We start from the raw sequence: 17,935 nt of genomic DNA on the forward strand, positions 1-17,935 counted from the left end.
ATAACAGATATATATACATACATATATAAATATATATGGGTCGTGGCTGAACCCGTCTCTGCGGTCCTGCCCTGGGTCTCGTCATGCTGCTTCCCTGATGGCTTCCTCAGGATTGTTGACATCCTCGTGGATTAATCTTCTCATCACAGACACTTGCATTTCCTAACATCCGGTCTCTACGCTGTGAAATGTATTATCTCTTGGATTCACACACGGCATCTATTGCACGTCTGTCCGTCCTGGAGAGGATCCTCCTCTGCTGCTCTCCTGAGGTTTCTCCATGTTCCCTTAAACCGTGGGTTTCTCTGGAAGTGTTTCCTTGTACGATGTGAGGGTCTAAGGTCAGAGGGTCTGAGGACAGAGGGTCTGAGGACAGAGGGTCTAAGGACAGAGGGTCTAAGGACAGAGGGTCTAAGGATAGAGGGTCTGAGGACAGAGGGTCTAAGGACAGAGGGTCTAAGGACAGAGGGTCTGAGGACAGAGGGTCTGAGGACAGAGGGTCTAAGGACAGAGGGTCTAAGGTCAGAGGGTCTAAGGATAGAGGGTCTGAGGACAGAGGGTCTAAGGACAGAGGGTCTAAGGACAGAGGGTCTGAGGACAGAGGGTCTGAGGACAGAGGGTCTGAGGACAGAGGGTCTAAGGACAGAGGGTCTAAGGTCAGAGGGTCTAAGGATAGAGGGTCTGAGGACATAGAGTCTAAGGATAGAGGGTCTAAGGACAGAGGGTCTAAGGACAGAGGGTCTAAGGTCAGAGGGTCTAAGGACAGAGGGTCTAAAGACAGAGGGTCTGAGGACAGAGGGTCTAAGGACAGAGGGTCTAAGGATAGAGGGTCTAAGGACAGAGGGTCTGAGGACAGAGGGTCTAAGGACAGAGGGTCTAAGGATAGAGGGTCTAAGGACAGAGGGTCTGAGGACAGAGGGTCTGAGGATAGAGGGTCTAAGGACAGAGGGTCTAAGGACAGAGGGTCTGAGGACAGAGGGTCTGAGGACAGAGGGTCTAAGGACAGAAGGTCTGAGGACAGAGGGTCTAAGGATAGAGGGTCTGAGGATAGAGGGTCTGAGGACAGAGGGTCTAAGGACAGAGGGTCTAAGGACAGAGGGTCTAAGGACAGAGGGTCTAAGGACAGAGGGTCTGAGGACAGAGGGTCTAAGGACAGAGGGTCTAAGGTCAGAGGGTCTAAGGATAGAGGGTCTGAGGACATAGAGTCTAAGGATAGAGGGTCTAAGGACAGAGGGTCTAAGGACAGAGGGTCTAAGGTCAGAGGGTCTAAGGACAGAGGGTCTAAGGACAGAGGGTCTAAGGTCAGAGGGTCTAAGGACAGAGGGTCTAAGGACAGAGGGTCTGAGGACAGAGGGTCTAAGGACAGAGGGTCTAAGGACAGAGGGTCTAAGGTCAGAGGGTCTGAGGACAGAGGGTCTAAGGACAGAGGGTCTAAGGATAGAGGGTCTAAGGACAGAGGGTCTGAGGACAGAGGGTCTAAGGACAGAGGGTCTAAGGATAGAGGGTCTAAGGACAGAGGGTCTGAGGACAGAGGGTCTGAGGATAGAGGGTCTAAGGACAGAGGGTCTAAGGACAGAGGGTCTGAGGACAGAGGGTCTGAGGACAGAGGGTCTAAGGACAGAAGGTCTGAGGACAGAGGGTCTAAGGATAGAGGGTCTGAGGATAGAGGGTCTGAGGACAGAGGGTCTAAGGACAGAGGGTCTAAGGACAGAGGGTCTAAGGACAGAGGGTCTGAGGACAGAGGGTCTGAGGATAGAGGGTCTGAGGATAGAGGGTCTGAGGACAGAGGGTCTAAGGACAGAGGGTCTAAGGACAGAGGGTCTAAGGACAGAGGGTCTAAGGACAGAGGGTCTGAGGACAGAGGGTCTGAGGTTTATTCTATCTACAGCACTTTGGCTCAAACACCAAACATCGCTTATAAACGTGTTTTATAAATAAAACTTGATTTGATGAATCATCTGGAAAAAACATTGCTTAAAAATCTGGTAAACGTGGACATTTAGAAACATTCAGATGTCATTTAAGGAAGGCCTAAATCAGGGGGGTGCAAACTGTTGTCTCTGAGGGCTCGGACCCCCTAGCTCAGGTAGAAGTCATCAACAGAGGTCAGATGTAGGTTCATGACTCCTGACAGGTGGACACGCCTTAAGACACAAACAGGTCTCTGCTCTCCAGAGGGTTTACTTCACTGTGTTCCAGATCATTCCTTAACACAGAACTGTTAGAGACTCTCCTGGTCCCGGCTTGAGCTCCAGCCTCAGGGTCCATCTGTGGTCCTCTCCAGAGGGAAGGAGTCATCACATACAGAGACTAGTTCACCTCAGGGTCCATCTGTGGTCCTCTCCAGAGGGAAGGAGTCATCACATACAGAGACTAGTTCAGCCTCAGGGTCCATCTGTGGTCCTCTCCAGAAGGGAGGAGTCATCACATACAGAGACTAGTTCAGCCTCAGGGTCCATCTGAGGTCCTCTCCAGAAGGGAGGAGTCATCACATACAGAGACTAGTTCAGCCTCAGGATCCGTCTGTGGTCCTCTCCAGAAGGGAGGAGTCATCACATACAGAGACTAGTTCAGCCTCAGGACCCATGTGTGGTCCTCTCCAGAGGGAAGGAGTAATCACATACAGAGACTAGTTCAGCCTCAGGGTCAATCTGTGGTCCTCTCCAGAAGGGAGGAGTCATCACATACAGAGACTAGTTCAGCCTCAGGGTCCATGTGTGGTCCTCTCCAGAGGGAAGGAGTCATCACATACAGAGACTAGTTCAGCCTCAGGACCCATGTGTCTGTGGTCCTCTCCAGAAGGGAGGGAGTCATCACATACAGAGACTAGTTCAGCCTCAGGACCCATGTGTCTGGGATCCTCTCCAGAGGGAAGGAGTCATCACATACAGAGACTAGTTCCTGGGCAGTGTCCTTCACACGCTGATATCAAGAGAGGGAGTCACATAGTCACACGATGGAGGAACAGAAAGCAGTATTCAATGTTTACTTCAGATTAGCTCCACGTCAGAAATGAGCATGCTTGATGTCTCTCTCCATAATGAGCATGCTTGATGTCTCTCTCCATAGAGGCTGAGTCATCATGTTCATCACAGAGCTATCATCTGCCTCAAGCAGTCCTGATGCTCTTCTATCACACATCCTGTCATGCTCACAGCTGCAGCTGGTACCCTTGTTAGCATGCTACTGTTCACATCATCTATTTAAGAAGTGCAATAGAAGAGAAGCTCTAGTTTCATGTGTGGGCCATGTACCATTATACTTTCAGAAATGGCTGAGGGATTCAAAATGGACGACGAGCCGCAGTGTGGAAACCCCTGGCCTAATGCATTAACTGCACGATAATATAAATCAAAATGCATACATGCAGATGAGACTGTGGCGCTGATATAGGATCATGTTTCACAGCTTCCTGTTATCATTGTTTCCTGGAGGTGTTGCATCCTTTGCAGCTGCAGCTTTTTCCGCTCTCACACGTGTTGGAAACATTTTGAGGTTTTCTTCTTCTGTGGTGCCGGATGTTCGTCAGATGGCGACCTCAAAGCCTCGCAGCTTTTTCTTCTTTTTAACCTCAGCTCACTTCCTGCTGCTCACTTCCTGTCGGCGGTGAGGCTGCAGAAAACAAAAAAAACTAACTCGAGATCTTTCCATCAGCGGTGACGTTTCCACGTGTTGCTCTCTGAACACAACCGTCATACAACATATATATAACGGAGATGTAATGGTAGGTCATCGCCAGAGGTGTGAAGTAACTAAGTACATTACTTAAGTACAACTTTATTCTACTTAGTACATTATTCCACTACATGTATGTAATACCTTTAGTTACTTCATAGATGAAGGATGTGAAATCTAACCAAGTGTTGAATCAGACTTTAGTTCCACCTGGAGTAAATCCACCAGCTACCCTGCAGTCTACAAAGTACTTCAGACTAGCTGCACCTCCACCAGCTACCCTGCAGTCTACAAAGTACTTCAGACTAGCTGCACCTCCACCAGCTACCCTGCAGTCTACAAAGTACTTCAGACTAGCTGCACCTCCTCCAGCTACCCTGCAGTCTACAAAGTACTTCAGACTAGCTGCACCTTCACCAGCTACCCTGCAGTCTACAAAGTACTTCAGACTAGCTGCACCTCCACCAGCTACCCTGCAGTCTACAAAGTACTTCAGACTAGCTGCACCTTCACCAGCTACCCTGCAGTCTACAAAGTACTTCAGACTAGCTGCACCTCCACCAGCTACCCTGCAGTCTACAAAGTACTTCAGACTAGCTGCACCTTCACCAGCTACCCTGCAGTCTACAAAGTACTTCAGACTAGCTGCACCTTCACCAGCTACCCTGCAGTCTACAAAGTACTTCAGACTAGCTGCACCTCCACCAGCTACCCTGCAGTCTACAAAGTACTTCAGACTAGCTGCACCTTCACCAGCTACCCTGCAGTCTACAAAGTACTTCAGACTAGCTGCACCTTCACCAGCTACCCTGCAGTCTACAAAGTACTTCAGACTAGCTGCACCTTCACCAGCTACCCTGCAGTCTACAAAGTACTTCAGACTAGCTGCACCTTCACCAGCTCTGAGAACACTTTCATGATCAATCATTATAAAACACATCATATATATTATTCTGAAATGGACCAATCTGCCCAACGACTACTTTCACTGTCTTTCACTATATTTAGATGAGAATACTTTTCTACTTTCACTTGAGGAACATTTTGAATGCAGGACTTTTACTGTAACAAAGTATTCCTACACTCTGGTACTTCTACTTTTACTAAGTACAAGACCTGAGTACTTCTACTTTTACTCAAGTACAATATCTGAGTACTTCTACTTTTACTCAAGTACAAGATCGGAGTACTTCTACTTTTACTCAAGTACAAGATCGGAGTACTTCTACGTTTACTCAAGTACAATACCTGAGTACTTCTACTTTTACTCAAGTACAATATCTGATACTTCTACTTTTACTCAAGTACAAGATCTGATACTTCTACTTTTACTCAAGTATAAGATCTGAGTATTTCTACTTTTACTCAAGTACAAGATCTGAGTACTTCTACTTTTACTCAAGTACAAGATCTGAGTATTTCTACTTTTACTCAAGTACAAGATCTGATACTTCTACTTTTACTCAAGTACAAGATCTGATACTTCTACTTTTACTTGTGCAACATTTTGAATGCAGTACTTTTACTGTACCAGAGTATTCCTCTGATTTAGAGCCGGAAGTATAAGATGAATATTCTTTGGCATATTTACCAGCTGCAGGTTTTTATGGTTTATTTTAGGATTCTGATCTTTTCCTCACACCTGAAAACACCACACACACACCACACACACACACACACACACACACACACACACACACACACACACACACACACACACAACCACACGCACACACACACACACACACACACACACACACACACACACACACACACACACACACACACACACACACACAAACACACACACCACAACACCCACACACACACACACACACACACACACACACACACACACACACACACACACACACACGCACACACACACACACACACACACCACACACACACACACACACACCACACACACACACACACACACACAAACACACACACACCACACACACACCACCCACACACACACACACACACACACACACACACACACACACACACACACACACACACACACACACACACACACACACTTCCTGCCTTCCTACCTCTTCTCGGTGCAGCGAGCGGCCACTTCCTGTGGAAACAGCAGCAGCCAATCAGAGCGCAGAAAAACACCTCCACAGGATGACTGAAAGTGAAAATATCTGTTTGCTGCAACTCTCATTAACGTGCAATAACCTGCAATAACGTGCAATAACCTGCAATAACCTGCATTAATGTGCAATAATCTGCATATCAACACAACACGCATGCATGTATAGGCCTATCTGCACGGCTGGGAACACAGCAGCATTACAGATTAATACTTGCAGAAGCAGGAAGTATAAGCAGCAATAGGAGCGCAGAGACAGACCACACACACCTACACACACTTCCTGCCTCGCCTCGGTGCAGCGAGCCACCGCATCCTGTGGAAACAGCAGCAGCCACTCAGAGAGCAGAAACACACACCTCCACACCATGACTGATAGTGAAAATATAGTTTAAAAAAAAGAAAAACAAATCTAGTCAGGGCTGTAAACGAGTGTTAAATAACTCAGATTGTATTTATATTATTTTTGTTTTACTCAGTGACAAAACATGAACATTTCAAATAAAAGATATTAAATATTATCTGAGTATATCAGGCCTGTAAAATAATTGTATTAGATCTCAGCTCTGCATTTGACACTGTTGACCACAACATATTACTAGACTGACTGAAAAACTGTGTGGGACTTGCGGCAACAGTTATAAACTGGTTTGAATCCTACTCAAAGGACAGGAAAAATGTTGTTTCTATAACTAACTACACATCTGAGTGGACAAATATGACCTGTGGGGTTCCTCAAGGCTCCATCTTTGGGCCTCTTCTCTTTAACATCTACATGCTATCACTGGCTCAGATAATGAAAAACAACAACATAAGTTACCATAGCTATGTAGACGACATATACATTTACATAACCACCTCACCAGGAGACTAATGTCCAATTTAAGTATTTAGAAAGTGCTTTGAACAAATCAATGACTGCATGTGTAAGAACTTTATTCCATTAGCCAAAGATAAACCTCGGGTAATACTCTTTGGATGCAAATAGGGACACTAAAAGTCAGCTTCATTCAGGAATGTAGAAAAAGAAAAAGAAAAGGCCGGATCAAGGAATCACCAACTATAACATTGATCACCATCAGTGTTGACTAATATGACACGTGGGGTTCCTCAAGGCTCCATCCTGGGGCCTTTTCTCTTTCACATCTACATGCTACCATTAGCTTAGTTAATGGATAACAATGAAATAAGTTACCATAGCCAGTGCACCCCAAGACACTCTGGGGGCCCCAGACAGAAGAGATATGCCACCCAACACATCAAGCTCAACCGACAGCACCGCCCCACATGTGTGGTACCTCAAGGCTCAATCATGGGGCCTCATTTTTTTCACATCTACATGCTACCAAAGGCTCAGATAATGGAAAACAACACAATAAGTTAGCATTTCACCAGGAGACTAAGCTCCAATTCAAATATATAAGAGTAAATGCATTGAACAAATCAATGACTGGATGTATCAGAACTTTCTCCAATTGAACAAAGATAAAACTGAGGTCATTGTTTTTGGAGCCAAGATTCAAGGCTTTATTACCGTGTGCACATTAGCTACACTGTAGATATGTCAATGAAAAACTGAAGTCACAGGCTCCTCCAACATGAAAATATAAAGGACATAGAACATATGAAACAGATAAAATAGTGCAAGGAGGAATTAATAAAAGTTAGCGCTGAGCTTCAGTCTGCAATATTCAAAACAACAGATAAAGCCAGAAATCTAGGTGTAGTCATGGACTCTGACCTGAGTTTCAACAGTCACATTAAAACAGTTACTAAATCAGCCTACTATCACCTAAAGAACATATCTAGGATTAAAAGACTAATGTCACAGCAGGATTTGGAAAAACTTGTCCATGCTTTTATCTTCAGTAGACTGGACTAATGCAATGGTGTCTTCACAGGTCTCACTAAAACATCTATTAGAAAGCTGCAGCTGATTCAGAACGCCGCTGCTCGAGTCCTCACTGACACTAAGAAAATGATCACATCACTCCTGTTCTGAAGTCTTTACACTGGCTTCCTCACTGACACTAAGAAAGTGGATCAGTCCAGTTCTGAGGTCTTTACACTGGTTCCTCACTGACACTAAGAAAGTGGATCAGTCCAGTTATGAGGTCTTTACACTGGTTCCTCACTAACACTAAGCAAGAGGATCAGTCAAGTTCTGAGGTCTTTACACTGGTTCATCACTAACACTAAGAAAGAGGATCAGTCCAGTTCTGAGGTCTTTACACTGGTTCCTCACTAACACTAAGCAAGAGGATCAGTCAAGTTCTGAGGTCTTTACACTGGTTCTTCACTGACACTAAGAAAGTGGATCACATGACTCCTGTTCTGAAGTACTTACACTGGTTCCTCACTGACACTAAGAAAGTGGATCAGTCCAGTTCTGAGGTATTTACACTGGTTCCTCACTGACACTAAGAAAGAGGATCAGTCCAGTTCTGAGGTCTTTACACTGGTTCCTCGCCAACACTACGAAAGTGGATCAGTCCAGTTATGATGTATTTACACTGGTTCCTCACTGACACTAAGAAAGAGGATCAGTCCAGTTATGATGTATTTACACTGGTTCATCACTAACACTAAGAAAGAGGATCAGTCAAGTTCTGAGGTCTTTACACTGGTTCCTCACTGACACTAAGAAAGTGGATCAGTCCAGTTCTGAAGTGTTTACACTGGTTCCTCACTGACACTAAGAAAGAGGATCAGTCCAGTTCTGAAGTATTTACACTGGTTCCTCACTAACACTACGAAAGTGGATCAGTACAGTTCTGAAGTCTTTACACTGGTTCCTCACTAACACTAAGAAAGTGGATCAGTCCAGTTCTGAAGTCTTTACACTGGTTCCTCACTAACACTAAGAAAGAGGATCAGTCCAGTTCTGAAGTCTTTACCCTGGTTCCTCACTGACACTAAGAAAGAGGATCAGTCCAGTTCTGAGGTCTTTACACTGGTTCCTCACTGACACTAAGAAAGTGGATCAGTCCAGTTCTGAGGTCTTTACACTGGTTCCTCACTAACACTAAGAAAGTGGATCAGTCCAGTTCTGAGGTCTTTACACTGGTTCCTCTCTGACACTAAGAAAGTGGATCAGTCCAGTTCTGAGGTCTTTACACTGGTTCCTCACTAACACTAAGAAAGAGGACCAGTCCAGTTCTGAGGTCTTTACACTGGTTCCTCACTAACACTAAGAAAGAGGACCAGTCCAGTTCTGAGGTCTTTACACTGGTTCCTCTCTGACACTAAGAAAGTGGATCAGTCCAGTTCTGAGGTCTTTACACTGGTTCCTCACTGACACTAAGAAAGTGGATCAGTCCAGTTCTGAGGTCTTTACACTGGTTCCTCACTAACACTAAGAAAGTGGATCAGTCCAGTTCTGAGGTCTTTACACAGTGCAACTGTCTGGGACTTCTGTGTGTGTGTGTGTGTGTGTGTGTGTGTGTGTGTGTGTGTGTGTGTGTGTGTGTGTGTGTGTGTGTGTGTGTGTGTGTGTGTGTGTGTGTGTGTGTGTGTGTGTGTGTGTGTGTGTGTGTGTGTGTGTGTGTGTGTGTGTGTGTGTGTGTGTGTGTGTGTGTGTGTGTGTGTGTGCACGTGTGTGTGTGTGCGTGCGTGTGTGTGTGTGTGTGTGTGTGTGTACTGTATGTGTGCGACTTTTGTGTTTCTGCCCCTGCCAAGGTTGCAACATTGTTGATAAACTAAAGCACCAACACCTGTCTGCTCTCACTTTCCCGCATTGTGCTATGCGGGAACCAATCTTTATTTTGTTCCACTATATCCCAGCTGCAAATTTGGGGCAAGACACGATAAATAAAGCTTTGCCAGTTTGGGTCCTCACAGCTGATCAAGACGGCCAAAAGGTTCTCTGCTCAGAGGGCCTTGCAAATGATTCTGGAAGAGAGAGAACCATTTGATGATGAAGTAGAGCAGTGGTCTCAGCTGGTCCGGCCTCAGGACCCACTTTTTCCTTTGTCAATAAATCGCGACCCGAAATTTGAACCACTCAAATTTATTCAACAAAAAATCGTGCAATATTAATGAAAGCGAAGTACACGGCATATATCCCTTCACAGAACTAAATAATGCTTTAAAGGTTTAATGAGATGATGGAATCAAAGCTGAACTGTTTCACATCAAAAGGCCCACATGCTGGAAACCCAACCCCAGCAGGGGGTCTGGGGGGATTCTCCCCCAGGAGATTTTTAGAAATACTAACATATAAACTACGCATTCTGGTACACTCTGAGAAGAGAATAAATACATCTATTACTACCCGACATATTAATAATATTTGCTGCCATTGTTTGTGCTTCACTTAGTTCTGACAGCTTGCTGCTCCTCACAGAGAGAAGAGCAACGAGGAGAGGGTCTGTGTGAAGTACTTTGTGGGTGAGGGGAGATAGCCCCCATTGTTCTGTGACCTGTCAGTCATCAAACCGGGGGTCATATTTCATTATGTGTTCATTGTTATCTGAAGTTGTACCCATGGATGTATAAAGAACAGTTCTACCGCAAAGTTATTCTCCGTGGGGACTTCCGGCAACACTCTTGATTCTGATTGGCCAGAAGACTCGAAAAAACATCATCAAAGATGTTTTATTGAGAAGATGATCACTACGTGACAGAAGTTTTCAAAACCATTTATTGTCTCCTGTACTTCCAGTCCAACGCCTACTGCATGCACAGCGTTAGAACATCGGGCCTTGTAAATACAACTTTTTCTTCACTCACACATATCAGCAGTGTTGGGACTAACGCGTTACAAGTAACGCGTTACTGTAACGCCGTTATTTTTGGCAGTAACTAGTACTCTAACGCATTACTTTTTAAATTCAGTAACTCAGTTACCGTTACTACATGGTGCGTTACTCCGTTACTGCGTTAGTTTTTTTATATAGCCAACAGCCAGGTGAACAGAGATGAGAACTGTACTTAAGTACTTGAGTAAATGTACTTAGATACTTCCTGTGTCACATGCGGAGACGGGCTGTGGGCGTGTTTGTGTTGTTTACTAACAAGACTATCATGGCGGCGGCGGCGGAGCTCAAGTCTAGTTTCTCCACCTGGAGATATTCTCACTCTTTCACTTTTGTCGAGCACAAAGAAAAGAACGTTTTAGTTAAATGTAAGTTGTGTCCTGGCGGGTCAAAGAGCCTATCTACTGCCCAAACCAGTCATTCAAATCTCTTAAAACATCTGCAGAAACAACATGCTGGGACGAAGCTAGTAGCTAAGACCACAGAGACTCAGCCAACGCCACTCCACCTCCACCTGCACCGAAGCAACAGCGGCTGGATTTTAACCAAGGGACTGCTAGCCAGGGAAAAGTCGATAAAGCCATTGCACGGTATGTTGTAGAACACATGCAGGCTATCGCTACAGTGGAGTCACCCGCTTTCAGGGAGCTAGTTAGCATGATAGCATGTCCGGGCGGCACACGGCATGGGACGGAACACTTTTTCCAACTACCTGGAGAAAGAATATACAAAAATGTAAAGCCAGCTAATATCGATGCTATCCAGATTGCATATAATGCATGTCAAGTTGATCAATAGATTGTATTATTCTCCAATGCAATAACAGTATTGAAATGAAGGCTATAAGGGCATTAATATAATGGGAGCCTTTTTTTTAAAGTAACTAAAACGTTACTTTTCACAGTAACGCATTACTTTTTGGTGTAAGTAATCAGTAAAGTAACTGAGTTACTTTTGAAATGAAGTAACTAGTAATAGTAACTAGTTACTGGTTTTCAGTAACTAGCACAACACTGCATATCACCCACTCGAAACAGGTCCGCGACCCACTTTTGGGACGCGACCCACCAGTTGAGAACCACTGATGTAGAGGAAGAGGAACAGGTTTCAGAATGTGTGGACCGACAGTGACTTTGAAGAAGAGGATGAGATTGAGCATCAGCTAGTTGCAGAAACAAGGCGAGCCACAGGACCAGCCGGTCAGCGGGCAAAGAAACAAGAAGCACTTTAACCTGTTAAACCCCATCCCTGTGTTTCAGGTCTCAGGCTCCTTTTTAGAGGTTTAGCAACAAAAACTCCTCCTCTGAGGTGATTTGGGTGGAAATGGGCGTTTTTGCCGTTTATCTGGAACCCATTGGTCAATTTTGATGATTGACATCTCTTTTTAACCGTTAGAGCCAATATAATCGAAGGGGAATTTCCACATACACACCAACGTTACCAACAAAAAGTGGGGGCTATGAGCATGCAGTTTGCCGTAAAGCGAAACCTATCTCCCGCTCTGAAATCTGAAAACTGAAAAACAGGCTTATTGCTGATGGATTATCAGAAATCATTTCAAAGGGACACAGACACATTGGATTAACCTATGGATTAACTTCAGCAACGTTTTTATCGTTTTAATGCCATTGAAGACCACTTTTGACCAGACTACGACTAAGGTTCATATATCGACATATTCCCGTTTTGGCTACCTAGCGCCACGTGTTGTGATGTCTGTTTTTGTTAATAATGTCGCGATTTCTTATCATGGAGTGATGATATAGATACCTATCGATTCTGTGTATTCTCACGACGCTAATCGATATGTTGGATGTGCAGTTACGATAAGTAAGAAGGGTGTTATACCGTGTTTTCTGTGCAAATGCCGTTAGCATTTTTTCGCTCGTGGCTAATTCAGAGGCTCAGCGTTAGCTTTGTGGGGTTTTTTGCAAAAAAAAAAAAAAAGTTCAGTTAGCTGAGTTTCTTCCCGTTACATGGATATAAAACATTCATCGTTTATTAAATATTAAGAAGCCCTCAGACGCTGTTTCCTGCAGATGATGCGTTTTTCCGCCCGGGGGCGGGTCAATGGGGTTCAACAGGTTCATTCATTAATGTGATCCAACAAATGTAAAAGAGCAAAGATGAACTATAGATGCTGTTTATATTACTTGTAATTGGGATGAAGTAAACATCTGTTGAGTATTTTAACATCGCTGCGAGGGGGACCCAAGTTCCCATCAGCAGAAACACGTGGGTTTGCTATCCTGGCTCCAAGATGGTGGAACGAGCTCCCATTGACATCAGGACAGCAGAAAGCTTACTCACCTTCCAGACTGAAAACTCATCTCCTTCGACTCCACCTCGAGGATAGAACTACTAACAAAGCACTTATATACTAACAAAGGGCTGGCTCCTCTAAAGCCAGCTGAGGAGCACTTGAAATGCTTGGCTCTATGAAACCTGATGTACTTTATGATTCTGTTTTCTTCAAGGTTGTGTCTTCCTGGTCGAATATACTTATTGTAAGTCGCTTTGGATCAAAGCGTCAGCTAAATGCAATGAAATGTAATGTAATGTAAATAGTTTGATTGTGTTGAATTGAAACCCAAAAAGGCAACGAGTCCACCAGACCCACGAACACTGGCTGAGTAACAGAAATATGAACACCACACAAGGGTTAATTAAACACAAAGCTGTGGATTATAATACAATCATTAACCCTTAGATGCACGAGTGACTAGACCCTTTATGCCATTTTTGTCATTTTGTTTAAGAAAAATCACTTGTATAATATTTAGTATTATATTTTGGTTCACACTATAAATAGTTAATAATAAATGTTTCACTATTTATAATTTTAGAAATGTTTTTTACATTTTGAAAAAAAACATTTTCCCATATACTTCAAGTAAACCACCTCACCGGGTCAAAAAGACCCACTTATGCATCTAAGGGTTAAATAAAGGTGAACATATTTCATATTTGTTCAAATGAAACGCATTGATGGTTATTTTGTGTTAAATGTGAAGAGCTCATTAAACACTTCCAGCTGTGTGTACTAAGGTCAGTCAAGTGAAGATTATCAGTTCATTTTGCATTTATTACTTTTCTTTCAGACATTATATTTAAAGTCGTCAAAACAAAAGTTAAAGCATCATTTATATTTGAAAATAAAAACACACAATAATCCAGTTTGTTTTCTCACTTTTTATTTTAACGTCACAGGAAATATCGCACAGAGATTCGACGTTCTTTTACTGTTAAATGTTAAATATTTACAAAATGCATTCATTATTATCCACAACACCATGAAGGAAGTTTAAACATGATGACGATGAGACGGGATGTTTCCCGTGTGTCCGCAGTCTGAAGATATCGACAGATGAGTTTATATTTGTACAGAACAGGAAACAGACACCTGTCCGTCGTCCTCCAGGATCTCCTACAAAATAAAGATAAAAAGAACAATTCATTAATTATGATTCATAACGCATCACATTCCTCAGCTTTTATGTAAGTAGTTTAAATAATTAAAACACGAATATCTGTATGAAAATAAGATGCAAGCTGTGCATAAAATAAAGAAGTTGGCAAAGAAATGAATTTCTGTTTTGTTAAGATTTATGGAGAAAAACATGAACTCCTTTTTAACGACGGATACTGTTACTGTCATTTTTTTTTAATATAAAGATTGGGTACCACTTTGCAATAAGACTACCGTTATAAAGGATTCATAAAGGGTTTTTAATTAGGTTATTAATTAGGCTGTAAGCACTTTATTAATCCTTAAGAACCATTTATAAACCAGCTCTAACATAATTTTCATACACAGGCTCACTATTTGGCAAGAAGACTAAGCCTTATGTTGGCTACTTAGCGAGAATCAACTCAGTGAGCAACAGACACCAAGGATGCTGGCAGATGAAGGAGACCAAGTAGGCTAGGTAGCCAATGTAAGGCTTAGCAGTACAGATACATGTGGGCTCACTATTTGGCAAGCAACCGCTCACAGTCGCCCTGTTTATCTCATGTCTTATAAAAGCGTATTAATGATTTATAAAGTGTTCACAACCTAATTAATAAACTAAATACAAACTATTCGTAAACCCGTCATGAGGGTATTCTTATTGTAAAGTGGTACCGAGATGTGTTGCACTTTCTTGTCTCCGGCCTGTACTTCATTATAGAAGTAAGTAAATACAAAAGTGAGATGTTTTCTGTTTTAAAACCTGATAATATATATTTTAGGATAATATATACCTTATATGTTTTAAGTGTGTTGTTTTAATTATGTTTTTATGAATTCTTACTCTGTAAAGTTTCTTTCATCTTTTCTTGATTACCATTTACCTCTCATGTATTTGTTTGCTTATTTATTTGTTGTTTTTACGTTTTGTTTGTTTTTCAATAACATGTATTTTTTAAAGCAAAAAGAATAATTGATATGTAAAAAATGTAGTTGTTGGGAGAAGGGATTAAATGAGTGTTCACTTCTTCCCGCCCCTTTTCAGATGTGTCATTAGACCATTTGTTTACATATCATCATCTGTAAGTCATATCTTTCTTAACATTCTGACACTGCTTCACTTTGTACAGTGTCATACTTCTCTTGTTTCATTTCATTGTTATTATGTTGTATTATTGTTTTACACTAAATCAATCAAATCTGCTCCATAAATAAAATGCATTCTTCTGATTCTAATAATAGAGTGTTTGCTCACAGGAAGTGATCCAGAGGCGCAGCGTCAGCAGGACGTTGAACACCACGGTCTTCATGAAGAGGAGCCGCAGCCCGAGCACCGTGAGAGACACCAGGTTCACCTGAGGGTCTGCCAACACACACACACACACACACACACACACACATTTAGAACATACTCTAATTAGACTATCAAATATACGCTGTAACTATAAACAGCTCGGGAACACATGGAGAGACTCTCTGCTCTTTAACACTTCTACCTCCAAGAGTAAACGTGTGCTGCTCATAGTATTCGACATAAAACCCTAAATACTACGTTCCATTGCAGAACATGTCATTTAGCCGACGCTCTGATGCAGAGCCGCGTACAGGAAGTGCACGACCCATCAAGATTCAAACTCCCAACGAAAAGGAAAGTGCAGATATTTTCCCTTCAAGCGAGACCCTACCACAGGTAGAGGGTCTACAGAGACGGGGTCTACAGTGACGGGGTCTACAGAGACGGGGTCTACAGTCACGGGGTCTACAGTGACGGGGTCTACAGTCACGGGGTCTACAGTGACGGGGTCTACAGTCACGGGGTCTACAGAGACGGGGTCTACAGTGACGGGGTCTACAGTGACGGGGTCTACAGTCACGGGGTCTACAGTGACGGGGTCTACAGTGACGGGGTCTACAGTGACGGGGTCTACAGTGACGGTGTCTACAGAGACGGGGTCTACAGTGACGGGGTCTACAGTGACGGGGTCTACAGTGACGGGGTCTACAGAGACGGGGTCTACAGTGACGGGGTCTACAGTGACGGGGTCTACAGTGACGGGGTCTACAGTGACGGGGTCTACAGTCACGGGGTCTACAGTGACGGGGTCTACAGTGACGGGGTCTACAGTGACGGGGTCTACTGTGACGGGGTTTATAGTGACGGGGTCTACAGTCACAGGGTCTACAGTCACAGGGTCTACAGTGACGGGGTCTACAGTGACGGGGTCTACAGTGACGGGGTCTACAGAGACGGGGTCTACAGTGACGGGGTCTACAGTGACGGGGTCTACAGTCACGGGGTCTACAGTGACGGGGTCTACAGTGACGGGGTCTACAGTGACGGGGTCTACAGTGACGGGGTCTACAGAGACGGGGTCTACAGTGACGGGGTCTACAGTCACGGGGTCTACAGTGACGGGGTCTACTGTGACGGGGTTTATAGTGACGGGGTCTACAGTCACAGGGTCTACAGTCACAGGGTCTACAGTCACAGGGTCTACAGTCACAGGGTCTACAGTGACGGGGTCTACAGTCACAGGGTCTACAGTCACAGGGTCTACAGTGACGGGGTCTACAGTCACAGGGTCTACAGTCACAGGGTCTACAGTCACAGGACTAATGTTTCAACTGAGGCAGAGTTTAGAAATCAACACAAATATTGAACTATTAAAAAATGTTCCAGAAAAAGCATTGGAGAGTTTATTGATCAGCTGTTCAGACACACACCTGGCTGCAAAGAGTCATCGCAGTCAACCGGTCCACCCCCTGAAACACAACAGACACAACATATTATAATTAGGTCACAATCTTTGGTCTTCATTATTAATGAATAGGAAAACAGCTGCGGCACAGCCCGTCACCTCACGTGGTCGAGGCGCTCACACTATAGTCAAGTAGCCTCTTGGCTAACACATTTGAGTTTCTGCTGATCTGCTGTAAGCTAGCTAGCTAACGTAGCTAAGCTAGTCATTTCAGATATACTGGCAAACAGTGAGAGTTATGAGACGACTAAGGGTTAGTGGCAGAGGCAGTTGATCTGCTTTGTAACCCTTGGTGATGTTTTCTAAAGTTTTGTCAAGTTGCTGAAGAGGTGTTGGCCTCCAATATTCAGAGCAGAAATGCAACAACAGAAAAGCAGAGTGAAGAAAGGAAGCCGTGAGCGACTCCTGCTTTGCTCGAACACCGATGTGTGTGAAGAGGCTCACCTGTCTCACACGTCTGGCCAGAGGACAGGTAGCCCACCTGGCTGAACAGTGAGTCCCCCTCGATCCTCACGGCGCCCGTCCTGTTGTTGAAGATTCCACTTTTGTCTTTATCCGCAGCTCGGATCCTGCTGAAGCCGGTGGCCAGACACAGCGACGTGCTTTCATCCTCGAGTTTGTAGAAGGACGGCTTGTACTCTTCCTCTGAAAAACACAGAGAGGAAGAGGATGAGGAGACAGGATCGAACATCGCTACCAGGGTTTGGATCGGGGGGCGATCTGCGAGCGTTTGAACGTGATGACGAGTGAACACACACTGATTCAAACACACACACACACACACACACACACACACACACACACACACACACACACTGTGATTCAAACACACACACACACACACTGTGATTCACACACACACACACACACACACACACACACACACACACTGTGATTCAAACACACTAATCTACATATTTATGTATGTATCTACTTAAACACTATAGATACTTCCTTGTGCTGATGGTGTGTGTGTGTGTGTGTGTGTGTGTGTGTGTGTGTGTGTGTGTGTGTGTGTGTGTGTGTGTGTGTGTGTGTGTGTGTGTGTGTGTGTGTGTGTGTGTGTGTGTGTGTGTGTGTGTGTGTGTGTGTGTGTGTGTGTGTGTGTGTGTGTGTGTGTGTGTGTGTGTGTGTGTGTGTGTGTGTGTGTGTGTGTGTGTGTGTGTGTGTGTGTGTGTGTGTG

General features: G+C 44.1%; 1 gene segment (V, D, J or C); it reads right to left on the reverse strand.

Annotated features, from left to right (window-relative positions):
* Positions 1–13,719: 13,719 nt before the first annotated feature.
* LOC117443387 (T-cell receptor alpha chain V region RL-5-like) overlaps positions 13,720–17,935 on the reverse strand; it is a 48,844-nt gene continuing 44,628 nt past the window's right edge. Inside the window, 4 exon segments of the V gene segment in view lie at positions 13,720–13,969; positions 15,249–15,356; positions 16,718–16,756; positions 17,197–17,397. Of these exon segments, the coding sequence occupies positions 13,968–13,969; positions 15,249–15,356; positions 16,718–16,756; positions 17,197–17,397 (350 nt within the window).

This window comes from Pseudochaenichthys georgianus, unplaced genomic scaffold (assembly GCF_902827115.2).
Source record: "Pseudochaenichthys georgianus unplaced genomic scaffold, fPseGeo1.2 scaffold_597_arrow_ctg1, whole genome shotgun sequence".
In the NCBI taxonomy this organism is placed as follows: Eukaryota; Metazoa; Chordata; class Actinopteri; order Perciformes; family Channichthyidae; genus Pseudochaenichthys; species Pseudochaenichthys georgianus.